The following is a 25,853-nucleotide window of genomic DNA, read 5'->3' on the forward strand; positions in this document are numbered from 1 at the left end:
GTGCCCATGATGAGCTGCGATCCCCTTCGGCCTGCCTGGTGGTTGGAAAAGTTGTCAAAGGAGGGACTGGCTTGTTTGACCTCAAGCAGCCCCTGACGTAGTGTTTGGGTGGTAACTTAAGGATTCTGATTGAAATGTTCATCATAAGAGCTGCATGTGCTCTGCAGCTACACAATGATGGCACATGCTGTGTCTTCAGACATCTTCCCTGTGCCAGTAGGTTTGTTAATCTGGATACCCAGGCAGCCTTATCTATTTAATGAGTATAGGAGCTAGCTTTTGATCCCAAGAAACACTTATTTACTGTTCATCAATGTAAAAAATGAGGTTATTTGTTTACATAGAATAAAATGCAGGAGTCAGTCTGGGTCTCTGGTTGTGCAGCAGTTCTGGCAGGCAGAAGTGAAAGCAGAATCTGTTTAATGCTGTTTGATTTTTGTGGGGCAGAATCCCATCAGGGTGGGTAGTGCCAGCTGCCATGTGGACAAATTTCCAGTGCTGGAAACAACATTCCAAACTGGCAGATGTAGCTGGCACTGCTGTGCTGAACTTTCAACACTGCATTGGAGCATCTATGCTCAAGGCATTTCTTCTTCTTTTGCTGCACTTGGGTGCACTGCCATGACTTGCATAAGCTTTAGAGGATGCATTTTCCTATTCTGCTACTTCATTATTAAGAATAATGTGTCTGTGACACAGTTGTTAAATGTCTTTTAGCTGAAGAGTGGAATTCAGAGTTTTCATGGTTTTCGTAGGCATTTTCCAATGCTTTTTTATCTTCTTTAGGTAGAACAGATCTCACAAACTGAGAGACTTGACTTTTGCTAAAGATTTATTCTTTAAATGCCAACATGGGCTGCTGTAGGAGTGACTACGCAAAAGACTCCTGTAAGAGTTACCAAAACAGAGATTGTAAACTATTTTTGCTTAAATATTCTGTATCAAAGAGGATATTTAATAAAAGACATTGCAAAGAAATATTCTGAATGCCCTATTATGTGGTTGTATTACCAAGGGGAGTTCACTTTTGACTCTGATGGCTGTTAAAATCACGTGGCCCAGGGCCATTTGCCACTTCTCTGAAATCAGACTCGTTTATACATTTGATTTTAATCAGGATGCACTGCACACAAGTAGTTAAAGCTCTGTGGAGTTTGCTCACTACCATCTAGGCAAGTTTTCTAACAGATCTCAGTGCCTGATCATTCTCACAGGTACCTCTGCACCAGTGCAAAAGTGCCAGAGCAGAGAAGGGCTGCTTCCAGTGGGGCTGCACTGATGGGGGATCAGATCAGATAGTGGGAGATGTTGATTTGGGATTGTGAAAGAGCATCTGTGGAGCCTCCTGACTGAGCCTGTTCTCAGCCTTAGCCCCTTAAAATGGTGTCACATGTCCTGCCAATTGCACTGAAGCTTAACAAATGCATTAACTTAGCAGGTGTCCAGTTTCACTTCAAATCTCTGTAAAAGATTTCCTTGTTTCTTTCTCCAGTCTTAGCACCTGCTTTGTAGTTGTCAAAAACATGTCATTCAGCAAAGAATCATGAGAGACTCAGTTTGGTACAGTTTGGTAAACAGATGGGAAAGAACAAACATTGTACAAAAAGGCTTCTACTTGAAGGTTACATCTGTACTGCTACAGACAGTTTGGTGAGAGAGATCCCCAAGAGGTGTTCACAGTCCTGCAGTAAAGAGGAACTATGACATTTCCTATCTGGAGATGTGGCATCCTTTTGGTGCTCAAGAGTTTGATCTAAATGATTCATTCAAGTGGTTAGTCAGTGCTGCTCCCAGGTTATTTAGCACTGATGATTTTTAACTCGAGCCATTTGGAAAATGGCTCATCAGGCTATGGCAGGATGATCCAGCTTTCCCTTTCCGTGTTGAGTTGCCTTTAAAATTTTGGCACAGACCAGGATCCAAATCCTGATTCTGATTGTACTGAAGGAATTGGCACTGTAGGAAAGTCTCAAACACAATATCTTAGCTAGAGAAAGGAAGTAGGTGGCTGTCCCTGTTCATGGACGAAAGTGATAGGGGAGAAACATGACCTCAGATGAGAGGCTGTATCTCCAAGGCTGGAGAAAGGTAAGTATTTTGGCATATAAATGGGCTTATTTTATACTGTGAAGGAGAGGCAGCTGAGGTAGCAATTTCTCTTAATCCCTGGTGTGAGCTGGTTGGCTTGGGGATCATCTAAATTGCCCTTTCTGAGAAAGGAATTTTGGTTTGCTTAGAATTCACGTGTGTGCAGAAAACTGAGGTAGAAAATGTCCTGTTTCATGTAGTTAGAAAACTTTACTTTCTTTTCACATCCCATGAACCTCTATGCATCTAGATCTTTTATTTTAATGTGTCTTTACCTTGCACTCATTGCTCTTGCTGTACAGTGGTTTTTGAGGAAGTGTGAGCTACCTACCCCCAAACGCTGTGTGGAAAAAAGCTGCAGTAACAGGTGGCCTAGTGGAAGGTGTCCCTGCCCACAACAAAGCGTTGGAATTACATGAGCTTTAAGGTTTCTTGCAACCCAAACCATTCTGTGGTTCCCACCCACTTGCTGATCCAGATTTTTTACCTTTAAAACAAGGATAACAAATCTTTTCAGTGTGTTGGTAACAGTGAATCAGCTTCTATTTGCACAGCAGTTGGAATATCAGCTATGTTCAATTTCAATAAATCATAATAGAAGGCTTGTTTTTCTCAGTAAATGAAAAAAATCCTAAATTGGGCAATGAGAATGGATATGAATAGGAATTAGTTCTTCTTTCATCTGAAAAGCAAAGCTAAATATTAGAAGACAGGGAGCAGAAAAGTTTGTTTTGCCAGGTCACTGGTTCCCATGTTGCTATGCTTGTGTAGGTCAGTAACCAGGCAGTGGCCACAACACAGCTCCCAGAGGTCTTTAATCACTCGGAGCCTTTCTGGACAACCCACTTGAAGCTTGCCAGTAAGTGCTGAAATCTGGAAGCAACCTCATCTGCTGAGGAATTTGGCAAGTGGGAGAGCATGTGGCATCTCAGGGACGCTTCCCACAAGGTCAGATTGTGGTGACCAGGCCGTGCTCCCAGACTTGGCTGGCGGCAGGCGGATGAAGCCAAAACAAAAATCTTTCTCTGGGATTAGGTCAGATGGGAGAACTTGTGAGCATTGCCTGTAAGGGTTGAGATGCAAAAAATGTTTCCAAGGTTTTGGTGCTGAATGTGGCAGTCTTGATCATTGGGGTGGATGTGAAGGTGTGAAGATGGCTGCTGTGGGGTGGGGGAGAATGAGCTCTGCCTCCCACAGCTTCCTGCGTGGCAACCAGCTCTCTCAGCCAGAGGGGAACAGCAGGAACTTTGTGCCTCATCAGTCCCTGCTTTGCCTTGCTCTTTCATATAGCACAGATGATGCTTCACCCTGAAGACCCCCGAGTTTTGCTTTGGTTTTTGGATAATACAACTAAAAGAGAGCAAATGGGATGTCCTTGACAGTGCAGCCAGGGAAGAGGCAGTGACCCACGTCTGGTTGTGCCTGTGAGCCCAGGCAGTCACTGAGGACACCGGAGCCCTGCTCTGGCCCCTCTGCAGTGCCCTGAGGGGCTTCAAACCTCCCTCCACCGAGTGCACTAACCACCAGTACAGGAACATTTCAATTTTCTTGCTCCAAAACTTCTTGCTGCTGCTGGAAATAACACGCTGTTCACAGGGACAAGGGCAGAAGGAGGTCAGCTCCATTCCCAGAGGAAGAGAGGGGAAGCTAGGGCTTTCTTGGAAGACCAGAGAAACTTTTCTCCTCGTGTCTGTGCAGCCTCATCCCAAAGGGCGGAGAGAGATCCTGCCTCAAAACAGTATTGCAGTTACGTCTTTTCCAGGATTTAAGGCATTTTCCTGTGGTGAGAAAGACAGGCTTTGTAAGTCCTCAGGGAAAAGAGGGTTGTGAAGCCCTGTGAGCACTGTTAACTCCCTGGTGAGACAACCACCCAGCTCCTTCAGCATTGCCTTTCTATATGAATTCTGATTTACAGTGCAATACAGGTTTGATGAGGCCTGAGGATCCTCCCAGTGGGGACTGCACACCAGTACTGCAATCCTGGATGCTGAACAGGAGGTCTGTGGGGGTGCAGTGGGGTGCTCACAGGGCTGTAGGGTGGGAAATGAAGGTACCTAAAGAGCCCAGCTGGCTGCAGGGTCAAGGGGCAGCTAAGTAGCATTTTTCAGAGTGCAAAACTGATCAGGGAGGCATTAGAGCATCCTTCACAGAGGCCTGCAGCGCTGAGCTGAGCTGTCAGCCAGAGCCATCCCCACAGTCTGTTCCTGCTCCTGTTACAGTAGGTGCCACACAGCCAGGATTAAGAAAGCTGCTCATTAATGTTTTACAGTTTCCTGGCTTAGATCCCTCGAAAGAGCTGACTGTCCAAACTGCCCTGGAAAAGTTCTAGGTCTGATCACAGAGATGGAGAAGATGTAGAGCTGTTCCTGTTTTCCTAGGCGCAGTGTGCCCTGCCAGCCTTGAGAAGATAAATGATCCCCCTTGGTGGAGCTGCTTTGAGTCTGGTGGGGCTTGTGGCTGTAGTAACACTGCTGCTGTTGTTTGGGTTTTGGAGCCCTGCCTGGCACTACAGACAGAATAATGAGTGATCAAGAAGTAACAGTGGAACAGTACTGCAAACTGCAATAAATACAGAGATGCATTATTAATGGCACATTAAAACCAAAAGGGCAAGTAGAGCAAATTGTATGCTGGCAGCACAACAGCTCTGCAGAAAAATCCCAGGGCTGTCCCTTGAAAAAAAATCAAGTGTTTCGATACAGGGTTCTTCTGCTTGCGTTTTCCTGTATTTGTTCTGCCTGGGAGCCTGGGTTATTTCTGGAAGATGCAGAATTTGAGATGCATTTTAGCCCCAGTAGCCTCCTGAGTGTAAATAATACTACAAATCAGGGCAGTGCCCTCAGCCTGCCACAGAAATCAACTGTGACTTAATGGATCTTCTTTGATTTTGGGTTAAGCTACAGAACTGAATTTTACAGGTGTGGAAAGACAGCAGAGTCTGAATTACCGCTCTTGCAAAGCTCAGGCAGGAGTTTGAGGCTGGACCCAGACTGGTACCAAGTGAGGGGCAGCAGCAGGAAAGGGCCCATTTCATTCCGTCTTTGCATAAACATCAGCACCGGGGACAGATTTATGGAATTTTACAATAACTGAAGCTCAGGCAGAAGCTTTTGGCTTTGTCTCACGTTCTGGGGCTGGTCCAGAGCTCTGGGGAGGAAAGACCTGCTGAAACAGCTCTTTTAAGGTTCTGATGCTTCTACACCTCCACTCACCATGGTGCAGATCTGCTCATTTATCTCTGGTACAGCCAGATCACGACAAACTCATCTTCCTCCATCGGAGACCAAGATAATGCCCATTTATGTGCTCCAGCTGAACAGGCCAGCAGCAACTGGGTGACACAAAGCATGTGGTGGGAGTACAGACAGACCCCTTTACCTTCACCACAGGGCTCTCGTTGACCCTACTCTTTGCCACCAAGTGGCTTCAGGTCTCTCTGTTGGCCCCTTGAAGCCAAGTCCTCGCCAGGCAATGCTTTTACAGTCTCAGCATTACCTTCCACTTGCAGCGGTTTCATAGGTGTAGCTTTGGCTTGCACAAACAGCCCTTACAGCTGAATCTCCAGCCAAGTCAAACCTAACTGTGTCCGGCTTAACTGCATTCCTCTGCTGTGTTCCTGGCACCCCAGTTTCCCAAGAGCCTCGCCCTTGCTTGGTGGTGATCATCCCTTCCAGAAGCCCACGATGGAGTTACCACTCCTGTGGTTCATGCTGGCTTGTCCAAGTGGGGCTGGTGCTCTGGGAAGGGGAAGTGTTGTGCCCTGTGCTGCTGCCAGGGAGGCAGGGAATGGGCACAGGTCACTGCTGCCTTCCCCTTGTGTTGCCCAAAAGCTTCTCCCTCTCATCAATACAGAAACCTGTCCCTCCCTTCCTTTGTGTCAAATTCAAGGAACTGAAACTAATTTGGCTTGTTTGGGATTTTTTTCTCTTTCCTGTCAACATCTGTCATACCAAACTGTTTTCACACTAAGCTATTTAAGAGAATGAGTCTGTTCATTCATTTTGGGCATGAAATGGGAGACCTGCACAGAGAGTGAATGACCGATGGCACATCCACCTGGTCAGGCCATGGAGTGTGAAGCCAGGCTGGGATTCATCCATTGCAGCTAATCCCAACATTACAGCCTGGGGACTGTGACACAGGGGTCTGTGTTTCCCAGGGCCCCTCTGACTGTGACTCTAAATTGACAGCTGGGCTTAATTCCACACAGTCCTACAAAGCCATGCGAGGCAAATATTTTATCCTCCTGGGATTCATGGGTATTCTTTTAAAGGAAATGTTTAAAATGAATCATAGAATCATTTAGGTTGGAAAAGACCTCCAAGATCATTGAGTGCAATCTTTGACCTTCTCTATTTTTTCTCAGCTTTAACTCATGACTCCTGTGGTGGTAACAGTCATGAATTTATGTCATGTGGCATTGGGGAATTCTTTCAGAGTTTTAATTCCTTGAAAACATTTGGGATTTTTTTTTTTTTTTGCAAGAAGTCTCATACTGTGATGGTTACCATTAAGGACTTCACCGTAAGAACTCAGATCATTAAAGGCAGAAAACAAAGTAAACTCAAAAGATGTTACTCTTAAGAAACATTATGGTATCGGGTAGCCTCAGAATATGAATATCTGGGATCATTAATAATAAAAAGAAGGAAATACCTCATTTAAGTAGTAGTAAAGATCTTGGAAGATCGAAAAGGACACAGGTGAATGAACAGAAGGAAAGAACTAGTGGTCTGAGTTTCTGATAAGCAAAACAGAAAACCTCTTTTCAGTAGAAAGATGGGAATCCAGATACCATAGGCCTTCAAAACACAAAAGATCAAACTATCAAGTGTGTCTGTAGCCATGAGTATATCAGAGCTAGACTGTGTCCTGAGCCACTTTTGTGGCCAACAACCTCCTGCTGACAGTTTTGACAAAGAGGTTTTGCCCCCATTGCCTTCCCAAGCCACCCCACCCTGTCCACTGCTCTTCTGGCCTGGTGGGAGCTGCCAGGAAGGTGCCTTTCCCAGATAAGGATTTTTTTTTTTCCTGCTTGGAAAATCTCCTGCTATACATGTGAATGGCAAATGCTGGTCCAGCCTCGAGAGCTGAGCTCTGGAGACACCATCTTGGTGAAGAAAGTCGATGTCCACCCTCTCCAAACTCCTCTGCACTTGCTGGGTGGGCCTGGGTCCACCCAGCCCTCAGAAGGTGACCAGACCTTTGTACCCAGCATGAGGTGAGAGAGTTAATTATTACTTGCTAGAACAAAATGCCAGACCCTGAGGTGAGGTTTTACTGTCTGGGATAAGTCAATACATGGAATTTACTTTGGTAACATCAGAGAGGGCTGGTAGTACAGCACAGCTCTGCAGTGTTCTCCATAGCATTGGCCAGAGAGGGGACAACAAAGGCTGGAGGACCCCGGCTGAGATGTCCTGAATTCCCAATGAACCTCAGTCCTAGTACCTCTGTGCCTTCTTGAGTGTCCCCCTTGAAACATTTCTGGCTGCATCCCTATCCTTCCCACCACCTCTCAGCACATTACCCATGACCCAGGCATCACCCTTAAAGGTGCCTGTCTCTCTTTTTTGGGCTGCAAGTCAACACATGCTGAGGATATCACGGATATGCAGGTGATTCACCTGCTGTTTATTTGGTCATCGCTGCTTGTCATGAATTAAAACCCCAAACCTCAGGTCTTTGCAGCCCTTTGTCAGAGCTGTCTGCAAAATCACCTCCTAGGCTGAAAAAGTACCAGGGCTGGGGACAGGACAGGGCTTGCAGAGGCTGTTTTTGAAGACAAATCAGGCTTCAAGAAAAAAAGGGAAGATGTGATGACGATTTGATACTGGCTTAATACAGGGCTTAAATGCCAGTGCTAAATTAGGGCATGACATGGATAGTGCTCAGCTGGGAGGAGGAAGGGGAAGCTGAAGGGCAGGAGAGTATCTTTAGAAAGGGCTCTCTGCTCCCACTTCCTCACTGCTGGTCTGGATCCTGATACATGCAGCTGTGCTAACCTTTGTACTTATGATATATGTATTAGTTATTTATACATATATATGCATATTATTCAAGAATATTCTTTCAGTTATGCCTCTGGGAGGATTTCACCCTGCTAAACCCAGCTGCAGTGAGCAGGGGGTTGATCAGAGCCAGCCCAAACCCACCACCTTGCTTTGCAAGCAGCATGTGCCAACTGAGCAGAGCAAAGGGCCAGAGGGCACCAGAGCTGTGAGATGTCCCCATGTGTTGCAGGCTTCCTTGGAGAGGGACTCCACAGTTTTAAATAAAATCTCTCTACTCCTTCCCAGCACAGCTCATGGAAAGGAATCACAGAATTATTTGGGTTGCAAGGGACCATTAAAGGTTTCCTAGTCCAAACCCCGTAATAAGCAGGGACATTCTCAACTAGATCAGGTTGCTCAGAGCCCCGTCCAACCTGGCCTTTAATATTTCCAAGGATAGGGCATCCACCACTTTTCTTGACAACCTGTGCCAGGGTTTTACCACCTTCATTGTAAAAAACTTCTTCCTTATATCTAATCTAAATTCACCCTCTTTTGCTTTAAAACTATTACCATTACCCCTTGTTTTATCAAGGGGGACACTGCAAGTAGCTGACATACAATTAAATATTCTATGCAAAGCTGACAACAAATTACAAATGAGCAGGCAGAATTTGGAGCTCTTGTCACTTCTCAGGAGCAGTCCCTAATTGCACAGAACTAGCACTTCGCTTCCCCTTCCAATTCCAACCTGTTTACTTGCTATCCATCATGCTGTGCTCCTATGTTTTACTGCAGGCAGCAGGTAGGAGAGATAGGAAGCAGTTGAGAATTTCTCCAGGGACACTTTATGGTCATATTCTGCCAGGTGCCAGCTCTGAAACATCAGGCAGTTTGCACTCAGGCTTAGGAATATGGTGAGGACAATGATGGGCTGTTTGTACTGCACCATGCTATTTTTAAAAGCCCTGCCCCTAAGCTGAGATACAAACCCTTCCTTATGGCTGTTAGAAGTGACACACACTGCCTTCTCATTGATCCTTCCTCTTTTTAAAATTAATTATTTTTAAGTTCTCAATGTGTTTCCTTTTTGTTAGTGGAAGCATAAACGGTTATCTCCAAACTATGGTCTGATTGTATGTATGTGTATATATATAGGTACATCAATATACATATTTTTTGATGCATCACTTCAACTTTTCATGAAAGATTGAGATGCAAATAATATTCCTGAGGAAATCAGAAAACAAGGGTTGGACCCAGCAATCTAGCGTTACACAAACTGTGCAGCTCTGAGCGTGCATACAATTATGTGTATAAATACAAATAAATAAAAGACTTCCCAGTAATGAAGAAGTTAATCATAGTGATTTCTTTGCACAGCAATAACTGCTCATGCAAATAATCTCCTTGAAATTTGGTGAACACCTGCCAGCTCAATTGCTTTGACACTGCGTGCCACAAGGCAGTTTATTCATGTTTGAATAAACATGAAGGGAATGGCTGGGAATGAGCAATTGTGAAGCACCTGAGACTGATGTCCTCATGGCACTGCACATGTGGTTGTCTTTAAATCCAGTTTGACTAAGGGGCAAAGGAGGAATTTCCTTGGAGATGCTAATCCTGTGGCTTTTCTGGCTCTGCTAAGGATGGAAAACTAGAGCTTTGCATTGGAAAACACACATCTGAGTGATGGAAAGCTATGGAAAATGTGATTTATGATGAGGTTTAAATGTTGCAGCTGGGAAGTTTGGCTGGAGGTAGAGAACAAGTTGATCCAACCACCAAGAGAGGAGAGATAAAAATTACACAGAGCATTTTTTCAAAACACTTATTTGGCTGAGAATTCAAAACTACCACAGTTCTGGGTTAAACGAGTTGATTATTGACTATCTATAAGGAAAGGCTCCTTCTCCAGTGTATCTGCATCCAGTGGAGAAACACACACCTGAAAAATCATGCAAAACTTGACCTTGGAAATTCTGGCTTCCCTCCCCAATTCCAGGTTTGATGTTAAATGCTCAGCCAGAGGCAGATTGGTGCACCATGGCAGCAACCTCTCACTTCCCCTGCAGCTTATTCATCCTTTGGCCCAAGTGTCAGGTGAATGGTTTCATGAATTCCCATTCCTTTCCCACACAGACTTTTTACCAGCTGCTTAGCATATGGAACTCAATCCTTGCCCTTTGAGCGTCCTCCACCCCAGCAACAGCACCAGGGCTCACCCAGACACTCCAGGCTTTGCCTGTGGAGGACATTGGCAAGAAACAGCTTTAACCACATAAAAGGAAACCATTTCACACCCAGCAACCATTAAACCAAGGAAATCCATGCCACAAGATATGTCAGTGATGAGAAGTCTAAAGGGGTTTAAGAAGAGATTAGGCCAGTTCATAGAGGACAGGGTCCTCAGGAGCTCTGGGGCTGGCAGGCCTGGTCACACCCTCTGCTTCAGGAAATCCTTCCATCACTAATTGGCAGTCTGTGAAATAATAACAGAGAAAGGATCACCCTCTACCTGCCCTGTTTTTTAGTGGCACTGTTGGAAAGTTATACTGGGCTATGGACATTTTTGACTAGACCCAGTGTAGGTATTTTTCTGGGGTTGCTGGATGAAACCCCTCTGCCTGAGCCTGTTGTGTGTGGCCATTTGAAGCTGTGGTGAGGAGACATCAGGCCAATGTTATGGTGGTGTTCTACAACTGTTTGATACTGCCACGGTTAACTGGTTCAGAGCAATACCAACTCACCCAATACACACCAACAAGGGTTTCCATTTTATAACACTACTCATCTGCCCTACAGTGGTGTCAGGGAGCTGCTCCTTGCACAGTCCCTGTGCCTTGCACCACCACAAAAACCCAAAACTTTTAAGTTGAGACCGTTGTTTCAATATTTCCTTTATCTTTTTTTAGTCCTTGGCCGTTGATGCTGACAGTGTTGAAACACAAGGAACTGTATCTTCGCCCAGTGGTTTTGCTTCCCAAATCGCTACACCTCTGGGAGAAGGTGAGCTTTCAGAAGGATGTGTCTGTGCTGTGATGCACTGCCTTGGTGTCCCTTTCTGATTCTGGGGAACACGACCGTGTTACAGACTCTTGCGACCAGCCATGGGGTCTTCCTGGTTTTCTGAGCCTGCCCCTTGATGACCACTCTGATTTTGCCTTGACCCAGGGTTCAGTGCAGCCTGTTATTTCACTGACTTCCTTGTCCAGACTGCTGGGTTGGGACACCAGAGCTCCAGAGTTTCTGTGAGTGGTCCTCACAGCTTCTCTTTTCCATCACCTTCATCTCCTTTCCAGCAGGTTTAGCTACTCAGAAATGCCATTCCCATAGTCAGTCCTGGCTTGAGGCAGGAGGTGGAACAAATGGTCTCTCCTTCAGTTCTAACTATTATCCTTCCTATTTAGGTTTTGTGGTTGGGGAGCTGGGTTATTCCTTGCAGTGGAGAGGTGAATTTAGAGTTAGCACTATGTGATGGTCCTCCCTGCCTCTGGATCCACCAGCATCCAGTGCAGTGCTGGGGTGGAGCTGCAGAAACAGGTGATTCTGGAAGTGCTTTCCTCTACGTCCCCTTCTTAAAGGCCATAAGGCTGCTTTTGGCTTCAGGTCTGACTCTCACCAACTAACTGTGCCATCAGGCTGTTGGCAATAAACCTGTGTACAAAGCAGGGTGGTTCTTGCTTCAATAAGTGTCCCGGTGGAGCCAGGTGAGGGCTGTGCAGAGTTACAGGCTAGTGCTAAGGCTGCTGACTCTGGCTGCTGGCAACGACCCTAGCAAGCCTCCCCTCGGAAACCAGGAGACCAAACCCAGCCAGGCTGGGGTCTAAGGCAGCATGGTGGGAAAGCTGTTTTCAAATTCAGCTCATTAATCCCCAGCACACATGTATGCTCCAGCACAGCTGGGCTGAACAAAACCATAAATTTAGATCATTTGACATCTGGCCATAAAAAATGATGAATTCATGACTGAATGAATTATTTTGCTCTTTCATCCTATCTAGACTCCGATCTACATTAACTAAACCAGTCGGTGCAACTTTTCTAAATTGATTTTAAATTGACCTAATTAAAACAATAACAGTACATAATGGAGCTGTACTTAACCCAATTTAACCCTTCCTTAGATCAATTACACTGGAATTCAGTAATTTGCAGGCAGAAGCTAAAACAATATAAGAAAGAGTTGGGACAGGTTATGAACCCTTGTGATACAGGTACACTGAAGACCTCAGAGGAATGGGGAACATGCTGGTGCAAACTACCCATGGTTATAGGTGCAAATATCACCTGAGCTTCCCATCTGAGTTAGTCTGGAATCAGTTCACCTCATTTCTCCTGCTGCTCTTTGTTTACTATTAAAGTGGTCTTTAGCACTTTAGTGAAGGGCTTGCTTTTCTTTTCTCCCTGAAAGGAGAGAAGGAGTGAAGATATGTCAACTTATCTCTCATTTTCAGCAATGTTGCCATCCCTGACTAGTAATTGGTGTTGTCAAAGATAATCAGTAAAGTCAAAATTATCGTTACATGGCAGTGAGTGGGGTGTATGGGTGAGTGCTCTCCAAACCACTAAGACTTCATTAATTAGTGTTTAATAAGTACATTTGCTGAGGGGTGGATCTGAGTTACAGAAGATTAGGTTGAAGAGACGGGGAAATCCTTGCTGTGTTGCTCTACCTCTCTGGAAGTGGCAACTCCATCACTCATCACCTCCTGGTTCCTTTGATGAACTGAATTCTCTTCCAACTGGTCCATAAAGGCACCATTTCTTCCTGGCCTCTTTCCAGCCAGGTATCAACTCTCTCTTCCAGAAATCAGGAAGCTAAACATAAACCCAAATGAGAGGGAGAAGTGGAAAATCAAGCAAGAATTTACTAAGAAGCCAAATATGTGGAGATAAAGCCCCAGGAGAAATAGAAGCAGGCAATGAGTGAGGAGAAGATGGGAACAAGCACTGGGCCACTCCATGCAGACACCAAACAGACAAGTATCTGCTGCTGCTCTGGGCAGGAAAGCACCTGGGCAGAAACCACTGCCAGCACAAGCCTGCAGACCATGCCCATGGTGTTGAACCAGTGGTATGGCAGGCAGAGCATCGCCAGGTGCAGAGAGGAAATCTCGTTCTAAACCACGTGGGAAGAAGTCATCTGGGAGACACCATTAAGGGAGGGTAAGAGTCAGCAGAGCCTTTTACAGACCCGGCACTGCTGGGGGGATGAGGGCATGTGTCTGTGCTGTTAGCAGAAGCAGTGCCAGGTCATTGTGCAGTCAGTTGAACACAGAGTCAGTTGCTACAGAGAAAACAGGTTCTGGTGAAGCACTTTTGTTCATGAACTGAGGAACAAGGAGGTGGCAGTGAGTCACTCTGCTGCTGTGATAGTCCCAGAAATGCTGCCTGGGAAAGGGAGATTTAAGGAGTAAGGTGGTCACTGCAAGTCTGGTTGCTCAATACACCCGGCTGACAGCCAAAGCGTAGAAGGAGAAAGTAAACGCTTTCTGCTTCACCTACGTGCTGCATCCAGTGTACAGCATGACACACCAAACAGGCTGAAGGCCAACAAAAGGCATGTCCAGAAAGCTGCTGGAAGTGGGCCAGATGTGCACGGTGGTCTGTGCAGAGCAGAGCCGGGTGCACTGTGCAGGCTGGGAAGCAGCGTGATTAATGTAGGAGACATGCACATGGCAGTAAAACCAGAGGGACGCTGCCAATCTGTGAGGAGAAACTAAATCACATCAGGAAGGTGAGTTTTTTTTGTTCCAGTTGTATACTGGAATCTCCTCATACATTCTTCCAGTGCCTGCAGAGACAAAAAGTAGCTGTAGATGAGTCAAAATTAAACATCAGAGAAGTGCATGTGCCCTACCTGGAAAGTCTGAACACAGTAAACTCTATCCTTAATGATAAAGACAAGGCTTATTCCTTTATTATTTTTATTTCCATAGAAGTCACAATAACTATTGGGGAACAATTGTATTTCACAAGGAGCACCACTTACCCTAGGGATGCCACATCTTGCCCTCAAAATGGGGAGCAGAGAAGGATCTGGACACTTGTATGCAGAGCATCAGGTAAAAGCAAGTGTGAAACAATGACATGATTGTTGGTATTAGATGACAAACCTGTCTCCCAGCTAAGTCTTGTTGTTGCAAATATTTTTGGCAGTGTCATTTTAAGCAGACAACCAGAGGAACAAGGCACTAGTTTGTCTCAATTTGCTACAGGGTGGTTGGATAAACGTCACTTAAAGGGACACCTGCAATACCATACCATTTTTAGTATGTTACTGATGATAAAGGGTCATAAAATTTTTAAGTTGTTTCTTTTTTTTTCCATAGATGACCTTTGTTTAATGAAAAATGATGGCAGATTTACTCAAAACAAATTGTAGTCATTAGAAGTTACAAAGAAAATGGAGTTGTTGCTCTCAGGTACTAAAATAAGACCTATACCAACAGCCATCATCTTTACCCAGCCCTTCTGGGCGGTTATGAACCTGGTGCTGAGAAGTTTTTATGGTCTGAGACTTCTGGGATTTTAATGCAAGTTCTCTTCATCCCAGCTTCATCCCCAGTGAAGGATGGGATGACACAAGCAATGTCAAACCCTGTCATTTGCAAAGACAGGAAGCACAAAGGTGCTTACATTGAATTAGATTAGATCTTCACCAGACCTTTTAGAAGAGTTTCTGCTGCATTAAAACTCCACTTTTTTTTGGTAGGAATAAGTAAAGATGGCTGGTAAGTAGACTGAGCTCTGTCTCCTTACCATTAATTAAATAGTAGCAATACTGATTGATAAGAAAGCCAAATACCTCATTTTCCAAAAGAGTTATCCACCTTACTCTTGATATCTTTCACCAGAAGCAAGAAACACCTTCCCCAATATAGGGTAAGTGATCAGAAGTATATAGATATGAATATAATTACTACAGAATACAATTACTTTATCAGCAACATCTACAACTCTAATCTGATTTAAATAACTGCATTCTATGATCTTCTGTGTGGTTTGCAAACTGGTGACTCCCTATGAACTCAGATAAATTTTTACATCTCTGCTTGCTGCTGCTGCTGAAGAAAAGCTGTGATGAGGTGACTCACTGCCACACTCATGCATGAACCATCTGAAACATCACATTTTTTCATCTCCAGTTCTGCAGATCCTTGTTCCTGTAATGACTAATTAAATTAGCTTTTTTTTTTTAGTTTTCTTTTCCACTCTAGTATTTTAATACTGTTCAACCTTGCTCAAGGCATAAGACAAGGTCTGTGTATCTGCTTGCCTGACCTTGTTTATCTGAAATTTGATGCTGGTTTCTCTTGAGGTTCATCTGACCCAGCCTCCAGGCCTCCCACAGTGATGTGGATATTTGAGCCAGGTGTTCTGGGCTTCCCTTGGCAGCAGCCAAGAGAAATAGGCACATTTAAGGTAGGATTGACTCTCCTTCATGTAGCCAGGTCTGCAGCAGGGTGCTAAGACCCCACACGATTATTACATTCCCCACAATCATATGTGATTGCATCAAACATCTCCTAAAATCAAGGGGGACATTTGCAATGAATTTTATTATGTCTTTTCATTACTGGCTATGGTAGACATGTTTGTCAACATAACCACAGTGAGTGCAGTCTACTCCAGCAAATCCTCTGGGAGAGTGTCCCACCAATATTTCTCTCAAAAGAAGTCATAGAAAACATCTTTTCATTTAAAGACTGAGCCTGGCCCCTATGGCCACAGCAGTGGTGAATGTCCTTAGTGCTTGCTGTTTGTTATGGAACAGAAAATTAGGATAATAAGCAATTCTGGATTTCCCCTGAAGCTACTTTGCCTTTATGCTTGTTAATGCATTGCTTTCTCTCTAATGTTTTTAAACTAGTAAACTTCAGAACAGTAAGTATTTAATAGTGACATAAGTGCACTTCCATTTGGGGAGGGAAATAAACTATAATGATGTCAGGATGTTTATACTAAAATGTTTGTGGCTTTTCCTGGTAGGATGCCTCTGTGAAAGAAAACCTTATGCAAACAGAAAAGTTCATACCCCTAATTAAAGCAGTAATAATCTTTACAAGCGATTACAATACTAAAGGCCAGGCTGACATCCCCAAACTCCTACTGACAAAGCTTGCTGCCTGTTGCCTTGCTTTCAGCTGTGCCAGAAAACCTCCTGACAAGTGAACTGGAAGCACTTTCAGAGGCAGAACTGCAGTGTCACTCAGCTGCTCCGGCACTGGTTGTGCTCCGGTACCAGCACCAGCACAGCGATGCTGCCACGCCTTAGGTCTTCTCTGCTTGAAGTGTTAAACGCCACCCTAGGCCTACAAAGGGAATTCTTTATAAAAACTAACTTTAGGGCTAACAAAGGGCTCACTGGTCTCTAATCAGGGAAAGAAAAAGTCTGTAAAAGGGCATTTAAGCAACCAGTATCTCTTCTGCATTAATATTTCCCACACGTTTTGGAAAGACTTCTTTCTTCTACCATTCTCAGAGAACAGATTCCTGGCCAGTTAAAGTCTCAGCTCAAAATAAAAAAGGCTTAGGTTGACCCCGGGTTGCATCCCAGAGAAGGAAATGTCTTGGCTCTGCTCAGACTGCCACGGAAGGAAGCGCTGTGAGCACTGTCAGAGAGACAGCAATTGCTGTTTTGATAGAAGGGATAAAGGGCAAAAAGGGAATATAGCAGGGAAACAGCAATGTTGGTGGAGGGGATGATACTGCAGCAATGCTGTAGGGAAAGGAAAATCCAGGAAAAGCCCTGGTCCCTCTCTCACATTTGGTGCTGTGATGCAGGGCAGGGATGGGCAGCCCTTGGGGTACATTACAAGAGACTGTGACATCCTCTTCTATCTGCAAGGCAGACAGCTCTCAGCAAAGCAATGCAATGTGAACTGCTGCCACATTCACCTGCTCCAGAGTACATCAGTCCATCCCAAGTACTCCCCATGTTCCTGTAGAACTGGTGTCCTGCAGTTGTCAGCTCATGGAGGTCCCGTGTGTTACTATGCAAGACTTAAAAATAATACTCAAGCAAGGTAAATGACAGCTTTTCTTTGATAACAAACAATTCAAAAATAACAAAATGTGTCTCTGCTTGTGTTTTAAAACACAGCGTGCTTCCCACTAATTATTTTGATGCTTTCTCACTCAGCCCACCCTTGAAAGCAAAGATTAAACCTGCAGTGTATTCTCTTGGACTGGCCACAGAGCTGTATGCGTACTGCTGCTGCACTGAGGCAGCATCTAAATGCCCAGGACTTCACAGCCTTTAGCCACAATCTCTCAGCAACAAACCTTGCAGCAGAGAGTGCAGAAACAACATGCATTTCAAAGATGCATTTTTTTTGGTTTTTTAACAGAAATGAAAACAGAACGGAAACAAAACCAGAAAGAATAGACAATGCAAATTTAAGTTAAAGTAAAAACATACAGACGGAACATCCAAAGCATGGAGAAGGTCCAAAGATACCTCCAAGCAATCCTGCAGCTGGGTTTTCATGTTACATGCTTTTGCAGGAAGAATTCTTCATCAATCTATTACAGCATCAAAACCATAAGTCTGCTTCTCCATCTGAAATGCCACACCTTAAGCAAGTCATTTGGCAGCAGTGGGAAGGGTAAAACTGGAATGTGTGGGCTCAAGGCACTTGGTTTTGAACTGGCTCACCAGCCTAGCTGGCAAATAAAGCTCCTCTCAGCTTTCAGTGCTGATTTATCCTGGTGCAGGCACAACTTCAGTGTTATTAGTGAGCGAGCATGATTTAACATTTGTGCATTTCTAGGAAGAGCAGTTTCATTTCTGCTGTCAGGATAAGACATCTTCCACATGCAGGAGGTATTGGTGGTCTTACTGCAGTAGAGAGGATGGCAGGTGAGCCCACCCTCCAAAGGGGGAATCCTAGAAGGACTGCTGAGCCCCCAACTCTAAATGCACACCTTGCCTCCCATCTCTGTATTTTTAGGGCAAGACATGGGCACCCACTGGTCCTTGCTGGAACATCTCCCCAGATCTACAGAGAAATAGTGGAAGGAAGACCTTTTCCCCAGAGCTTTTGAACCAAAATAATCTTATTTAACAATGACTTGCAGTGGCCTGTCTTGATGAGTACTGCTCAAAACCAAACCTGAGCCTGAGAACGGGGGAAAAGAAAGAAATAACAAACAAGATCGTTTGGACCCCCACAGAAGATGATCTGGTCGTGTCTGACCTACACATCTGTCCATACAACGGCAGACAGGTGGGTCCCAGACCATGCTGCCCTTGCTGGGCTTGGCACAGGTGGGGGAATGGAGATATTTGCTGGGGCAAATCTTTGAGAAAATAGCCTTGTTTCTGGAGGAGTCACTTAGGGAATTTCTGTGGCTGGTATATGAGATGTGCCCAGTGCTGCACCAATAACCCCATGCTCTCAGAGCTTGTGTCCTTCCCCTCTGGACACCAGAGAGCAGCCTCACATCTCCACAGTACAAACAGGACTGTTCTGATCTGTCCCTCACACAGTCTCCATTTTGCTGTTCTTTTTCAAGCCTTTTAATTGTTTTGTCCTGCTCTGATTCCTATTATGGCACAAAAAACTGTGTGCTGTGCAGAGCATGCTTTATTTAATTCGTTATGCAGTTTAGAGAAGTAAAAGAAACTCTTCAGTAACAGATCCTCAGCAGATCCTGAAAACCTTGCATAAACTCTTGACATGGCCAGGTACTATTTATTCACAACATAACACAAAGCAGGACCCTCTCTGCCTGTGGCACATTGTCAAAATACGCTCTTCACGCTTTCTGCAGCTGAGAAAAGCCTTGATGGGTTCTGGTAATTGCTCTCGCATCTGTCAGGCAGTGCTAAACCAGCTCTTTCCTCCTCCTCATTACTCCTTTGGGCTTACAGAAAGCAGAGAAAATGCAACACGTGTTCACAGAAACAAACATGTTTGGGTGTGTTAGGTTGGTTGGAGGTCAATGGTCACCCTTCAGTGCCTCACATAAGAAAAAGACCCCCTCTTCCCAAAGCAAAGACACAGACTTTGATCTCAGGACATCTCCTGGGACCTGCCCTACAGTTGTACCTGCAGTTCAGCAGTTGTAGCCTTGCTGCCCAGTCATGCATTATATATGTTATGCTCAGACAGAGTTAAATTAGGACTTTACATTAGGTAAAAAGACTTTTGGGAGAGCATACACTAATGCAATCAACAGCATGCACATCTGCTCAGTTTTCCATATCTCATCACTGCCTGCAAGAAGCCCTTCTAGCCCTGAAGCAGAGCTAATAAAGCACTTTCCTCTTGTACAACAGCTTCACATCCACATCAGCATGACGGTGTTTGTGCAGGGCAGCTGTAGCCTCAGTGCAGTTCTCTATTTTATCACTCCATTGTGGCGGCTCAGCCTTTCTGGCAAGCTGCCATTCTGCTGCTCACACTAAGGAAGTATCTTTTGCCTCTGGCTCATCTGGAATACAGCTCAGGCAGCAGCAGTGCTCTTGGAGGCTGCCAAGAGGAAGGGACAGGAAGTTTCCTTCAATCACAGCCTCATTAGACTCTTCCTTTTCACTGTTCCAAACACCGCAGATCTGGTTCACCTTAAGCAAAGCCACTGTGAAGATTAGAGTGATGGTTTTCGCACCAGTGCTTTTTAGCCGTTCACAGCAGGCTGAACCAGTGAAAACACCGGTTCTGCTTTGCAAAGTTGGTATCCCAGATTGGCTGTATTTTGTGTGTCTGAGCATGGGCATGAATGAACGCAGCCTTGCCATGACTTTGCTGCGAGATACTAATCTATGAAACTTAAATGTACACAGGAAAGGATGAAGGTGAAAGTAAAGGATTGGTTGAGAGATCTGATTGCAGCCCTCCAATACCTGTGAGGAGGTCATCGAAAAGAAGGAGGCTCCTCTTGGGGTCCATGGTGGGAGGATGAAGAAACAATGGGCATCAGTTGAAACACAAGAGATTCAGACCAGATATGAGAAAGCTTTTTTACTCTGACAACACTGAAGCAGTAGGGCAGCCTGCCCAGGGAGGTTGTGCAAACTCCACCCTTGGAGATTTTCAAGTCCCAGCTGGATAAGATCTTGAGTAACTTGGTCTAACCTCAGAGCCAATGCTGCATTAAGGAGATCGGAGAAGAGACCTCCTGAAATCCATTCTAACCCAAATTACCATATGATTCTAATGTGTGTCATTTATCTGCAGAGTAACTTATCTACAAAATGATAGACAATGTGCCTTGAAAGTTTGCTTAACTGATAAAGAATGGCAGAATACAGAGTGTGGTCAGTGGTGTGCACATACTTCCTATTCAACAATTCTTTTTTTAGGTCTCTGCTTCATATATACCAAAGGTTACAGAGGATGTACTAAGCAAACAGGGTGACCAAAACCACAGTGTTGAAATTTAAACCAGCAGGTGATAAGTGCTTACACTTCACTCTGAAGAAATCCAGTGATTTGCCTAAACCAAACTGAGGAACAAAATGACAAACTTATCAGTAGTCTTTATTGCATTTTAAAGACAACTGCTACAGAAACGGCACAGGAATTAGTAATGTTCTAGAACAAGAAAGCTAAAATTCACTTAAATACAAAAGACAGCTTGCTAAACAAATCTACAGACTGTTCCTTTTACTTGTTGTTTTAGATTGATTTAGTTTTCTATTTTAATTTGGACATTTCCAGGGAGGGCTGGGGCAAGGGAGGAAGAAGAAGAAAGAAAATAGAAAAGTCTTTTTGGCTCGGGCTGCTATGATGATATTTCATATTTCTGGAAGTGGCAGACCACAGTCTTGGGCCACGGTACACTCCCTGGCCAGCTAAGCCACAGAGGAGAAGCTTTGACAACCTCCCAAAGCTGTTTGTCACAGTGGGCTGGATGCTTGCTTCCTCAAGACTGCTTCACTCCATGTGCTCCTCTCTTAGATTTCTTAGAAAAACTCTTAGACATCTACAGTATCATAAAATGATTTAAGGTTATACTTGCTCTCTGTTACTAATGCTTTGTGGTATTAGGTAATTGCTTAATTGAGCATTTAGAAAAGCATTAATATATTTTTCTCTACAAATGCATTATTAATATATACATTACAATCTCTGCTGTTAACACTTTGTACAATTATTAATAGACTTAAAACACTGTGAACTGCCTGAAAATATTTTCTGCTTGGAAAAAGAATTGCAAAAGGACACAAACCATACCTGGTATGATGGTATAATCATACCATCATTATAAATTAAGTATTTGTATTGATAATTCTTCCTAAGCCTGTCTGCACCAGTTGCAGTGGGAAGTATGAATATTTCTATTCTGTTTCACATTAATTCACAAAGCCAGCTTAGATGGTTAAAGAATTGCTTTGCATCCACCCCTTTGGACCACTGACTTCTCCACCATACAATGTATTGCTTTTCTCCAGAGCAGCACACTACCTATAACATCACTCCTTCCATGTAGGTTTTATTTAGGATTGCACTGACAACTTGCATTCTCCCAGAAATGAGAAAGGCACTACAGCTACAAGTGTTAATTTGTTTTTAATGCTCCTCAGAAGAACACATTAAAGATTTTAATGAGTTTTTTTTCTCAAAATAGTAGGCAGTGCCAAAAATCCATGCGGGCTTAAATACAGTACTAAAAGCAGTGAATACAGTGAAAGGCAAAACAAAAAGGAGGTGCAGAAACCCTATACAATTACTTAATGACCAGAAATAGTTTGGGGAGATTATAACAGCTGGATGATCTGGGGTTGGGAGGTAAAAATAATCCTAAATCTATAAAAACTGAGTTGGGTGAAAGCTCCACCCAGCCCAGCAGTTTCTGACAGAGGTGGGTAAGATATGAGTAGGAAGACAGAAAGAACAGGGCAAACACGTTCTGTACTACCCCAAAATGCCTTTCCAGCTCCAGTAACTTGCAAGTCAGGAACTTGCTGAGTTAGATCAGGAGTCTTTGATGATTCTCCAGCTGCTTTTTAAGTCCATGCAAAGTTTTGGTACCCACTATATCCTGAAGCAAAGACTTCTGGCTTAACTATGGACTGAATGAAGCATTATCTCCTCTTGTTTGTTTTGAACCTTCCAAGTTCTACTTTCATTTGCTGTAACTCAGTTCTTGTGTCTGATAAGTCAGTGAACAGTCTGGATTTCTGGTCCTTATTTGGATCTCTGAAGATTTTACACAGACTTTGATATTATCTCCACTGCAGACTGAAGAGATCCAGCTAAGTCAACCATGACCCGTTTGAAAGCTCTCCTACTATCTGATAATTTTATTGATTTTTATTAAGCTATTCCAGTTCTACCATACTATTTTTGGGATAGGGACACTAGAACTGCATAGGCAATTAAAGATGCAGGTGCAAACAGGGATTTATCCAATGGCACTTTTATCTCTTAATAAATTTAAATTTAAAAACCTCTCTTAATAAATTTTAATAATAATCTTAACAGTTCTCAATTTCCATTTTGATCACTGCAGAGCTCTGAGCTGATGTTCTCACAGGACGACCTCTCACCACCGCAAGGCCTTTTTCCTCACTGGTAAAAATCAACTCAAAGTTCCTCAGTATATATGTGAAATCAGGATTGGTTTTTTCTCATATGTCAGCCTTTCATATTTATCAGATTTTAATTTCATCTGCCATTTTGCCACGGACTCTATTAGTAACAAAGTCATTCAGTTTTTCTCAGTTAGCCCTACCCTAAATAGCTCATTATCAGCAACACATTTTGTAAATCACTACTGACCTCCATTTCTGTCAGTTATTTGTCCAAGTTTCATTTCCATTAGCAGCCTTGTTTTTTACTTCCTTTGGGGAGGAATCCTACTGATTGCTTTTGGAAACCATCATAGACAGTTAATTGAATCTTTGTGGTCTGTGAGCCTGTTGACTTCTTCAAAGAAAGCTTTCCTGAGACACTAATTTGCTTTAAAAAAGCCATAATGATTTTCCCTAATGTGTCATCTTCTCTATGTGCCCACTAAGTATTTTCTGTTCTTCAGCATAATTTCTACTTATTTGCCTAGCAAGGACATCAGGCTTCCAGGTCTACAGCTTCCACAGAGTCTTCTCCAAAATCCTTTAAAAAATCTGGTGTCACACGAGCAACTCTCCAGACCCCTCTGATGACAAGGTAGCTTTAAGGGAAAAGTTAGAGACAGCAGTTAGTACCTGAACCACTTTGCCTCTGAGCTGCTTGAAAATTCTTGGTTGAACACCATCTGGTCTCAGCAGTTGGCTGCTGCTCACTTGTAAATTTGTTCCTTCATCTTTTATACTTACACTGTAATCCGAGACATGTTTTCCTAATTATTCTCCTTAAAGAAGCTTCCCAGTATTGGAGTTATCCCATTTGCAAATGAAAAAATAAATTCAGATTTTCTTTCATGGCTGTATCTTCTCCAGATGTTTCTTCAGTATATGAAACAATCTATTTGCCTTACAGAGCTGTCGAACTCCAGCAGGCTCCATGATTTGTTCTAGGAAAGACTTGCTATTATTTCTTATAACTTTCGGAAGCCGACCCTGAAACTTTCTTCTGGATCCTTCTCACAGTTTTGTACTTAACCCATCAGAGATTATAGTCTTTCCTTTTAGCCTCCTTTTAATGAAAGGTGTGTCTTGTCTTATATTGCTCCTCTGTTTTTGAAAAGAAAGCAGAATACTACTGATTTTCTTTGTCATGGTGCTACAAGGGCGTTGAAACCAAGGATGCTACAGTTACTCCTACAGTGTGGGTCTTTGTCAATAATATTATGACACTCTTTAGGACCAGGGATTTCTTTTCCTCTTCTGGCTTCTCAATGAGCAGTCACAGAATGCTTCTAAAGGTTAGCTCCAGCCCTACCCCCTCTTGTGACATTTATCCAACTTAATTTGAATTATTCAAGTTACTTATGATTGTGTTTTCTGCCTCAGACTCTAATCTCCCTGCCTTGTTAGCTGGACTGGTGATGCACTCCTAGTACTGCATTTTTCCTATTTATTTCTGGGACTTCAATCCACTGAGACCTTATCTTATTTATTGACAGAATTAACTGCTAACTGAAGAATCTTCTAAGCTTTCTTTAAAATACACTAAAATTCATCCACTGTCATGCTTTGTCCTGCCTCAAAAATACAATACAATACATATCAAAACTGATTGTTCACTTTTCCTGTCAGCTTTCCAAATATGAATATAATGCATCTTTGATGCATCTTTGCTACAGCTGCTTGCAAAGCCTGGTTGTCTCCTGGCCAAAGCCCAATGTGACAGGCCCTGGGACACCCTTGTGCATGCCTGGCTGTACAGTCGGGGTCTTTATTTACATCTTCTGGCTTCATCTGAGAGTCCAAACTAATGAACAGTTGCTTGCAATTAAGGAGGAGGACTGGCGATAAGAGCTAATCCTAAATAAATCTTCTGTTCCTAGTTGTGCCAATGTGTGAAACAACAGAGCAGAGAATATTTTGTTTCTGATTTGTATATGTTTTCTCTTGAATCGTACCAACAGGCATCAGGGATCTGCCCTGACTACAATTCAAACTATCAAACAGCCAACAGAACAGTATCTCATCTGCTGTAGAAACAAGAGATGTAGTTTAACAGGAACTGTGAAGAAATGACCAATATAAGGATAAAAACCACATCTGTGTTTATCTTGTATAAAATTTGAAAGCATCTAAGCCATTCTGCTTCAGGCCACGCGCTCATCCATCCCTACAGTAAGGGAACATTTATACACCAGTCAAAAAATGGTGATTGTTTTCAGATCTCCTTGTGCAGCAGTTCTTCTGACAGGAAAAAACCGTATCACTCCTTTTTAATTGAGAATGGCACCTCAGAGACAGTTTTATCCCACCTTCTTTAAGGGCAAGCTTTTCCCCTGTCTCTCCTGACACAGCCTCTGCAGTGTGTTATGCTCTGTACTACCAGCACTAATAATTAGCAGCTGCCAGTGCCTGGAATCGCTGATTGTTTTGCATCAGTCATCTAGGTTAGGGAACAATCTGTAGATACCATAGCGGTAAGTCAGATATTTTAAAATATAAAAAAAAAAAAAAAAAAAAAAAAAAAATCCTACCATCACACAGACTGAAATGACTTAATCCATGTTCCTGCTTCATCAGCTTTTCCTCATCCGGTGCCCAGGCTTCCTCGCTCTGCTCCAGTGGTTTTCCAGCTCTTTTATTTGGTGGTGCAACTTGTGACTTCTAAGGCCATGGTCAGATGGCTTTGCAAGGTCGTTTCCCCTCCCTTGCAAGGCAAGCAGCCGCTTACACGAGTCTACAACTAAATTACTTTTTTTTTCACACATTCTGTGGCTCGTCTGGTCACAGAAATGAAGATTCCCTAAAACAGCTGCAGAGAGGCCTGAAAGCCCTCACGCACCAAAGCTCCTGGGAGTATAAGGCACATAATAAAAACAGCTAAAAACGCTATGATTTTGGGGGACCGCCCTCGTTCTTCCACAGGGGCCGAGTGAAGGCACCGGCAACTAGGAGGGGGCGCGGGTCCCTTGGCCGGGGGGCTGTGCGTGCGTGTGGGAAAATCTCCAAACCCACTATTGCGGGGGGAAAAAAAAAGGTGAAGAAAGCGCTTATTTGTAACACTGCCAGCGCTCAGCGGCTGCGGGGCGGAGCGGGGGCTGCGGCCCTCCAGCGTCCCCTCACGCTGCCGCCGCGGCCGCCCCTCAGCGCGAGCGGCGCCCCCGCCCCGCGCGGCGCCGCGCTCGGCCCCCATTGGCTGCGCAGCGCCACGTGCCGCCCCCGCCCGCGCGCCGGCTCCGCTACCTGCGGCG

General features: G+C 44.0%; 1 protein-coding gene and 1 long non-coding RNA gene across 3 annotated transcripts in view; one reads left to right on the top strand and one right to left on the bottom strand.

Moving 5' to 3' along the window:
- The window catches only part of POLR1A (RNA polymerase I subunit A), a 30,059-nt gene extending 29,081 nt beyond the window's left edge, over positions 1-978 (top strand). For both annotated transcript variants that reach the window (XM_032110119.1, XM_032110120.1), the window contains exon 34: positions 1-978. In XM_032110119.1, coding sequence (XP_031966010.1) covers positions 1-101 — 101 coding nt within the window. In that variant the 3' untranslated portion in view covers positions 102-978.
- On the bottom strand, positions 780-25,729 carry LOC116444589. Its single transcript, XR_004240392.1, has 2 exons — positions 25,137-25,729; positions 780-3,866 (listed from the first exon to the last, which is right to left on the bottom strand). It is a non-coding gene; the product is annotated as an uncharacterized LOC116444589 (long non-coding RNA).
- Positions 25,730-25,853: the final 124 nt, after the last annotated feature.

The sequence above is a fragment of the Corvus moneduloides genome, chromosome 5 (assembly GCF_009650955.1).
Source record: "Corvus moneduloides isolate bCorMon1 chromosome 5, bCorMon1.pri, whole genome shotgun sequence".
In the NCBI taxonomy this organism is placed as follows: Eukaryota; Metazoa; Chordata; class Aves; order Passeriformes; family Corvidae; genus Corvus; species Corvus moneduloides.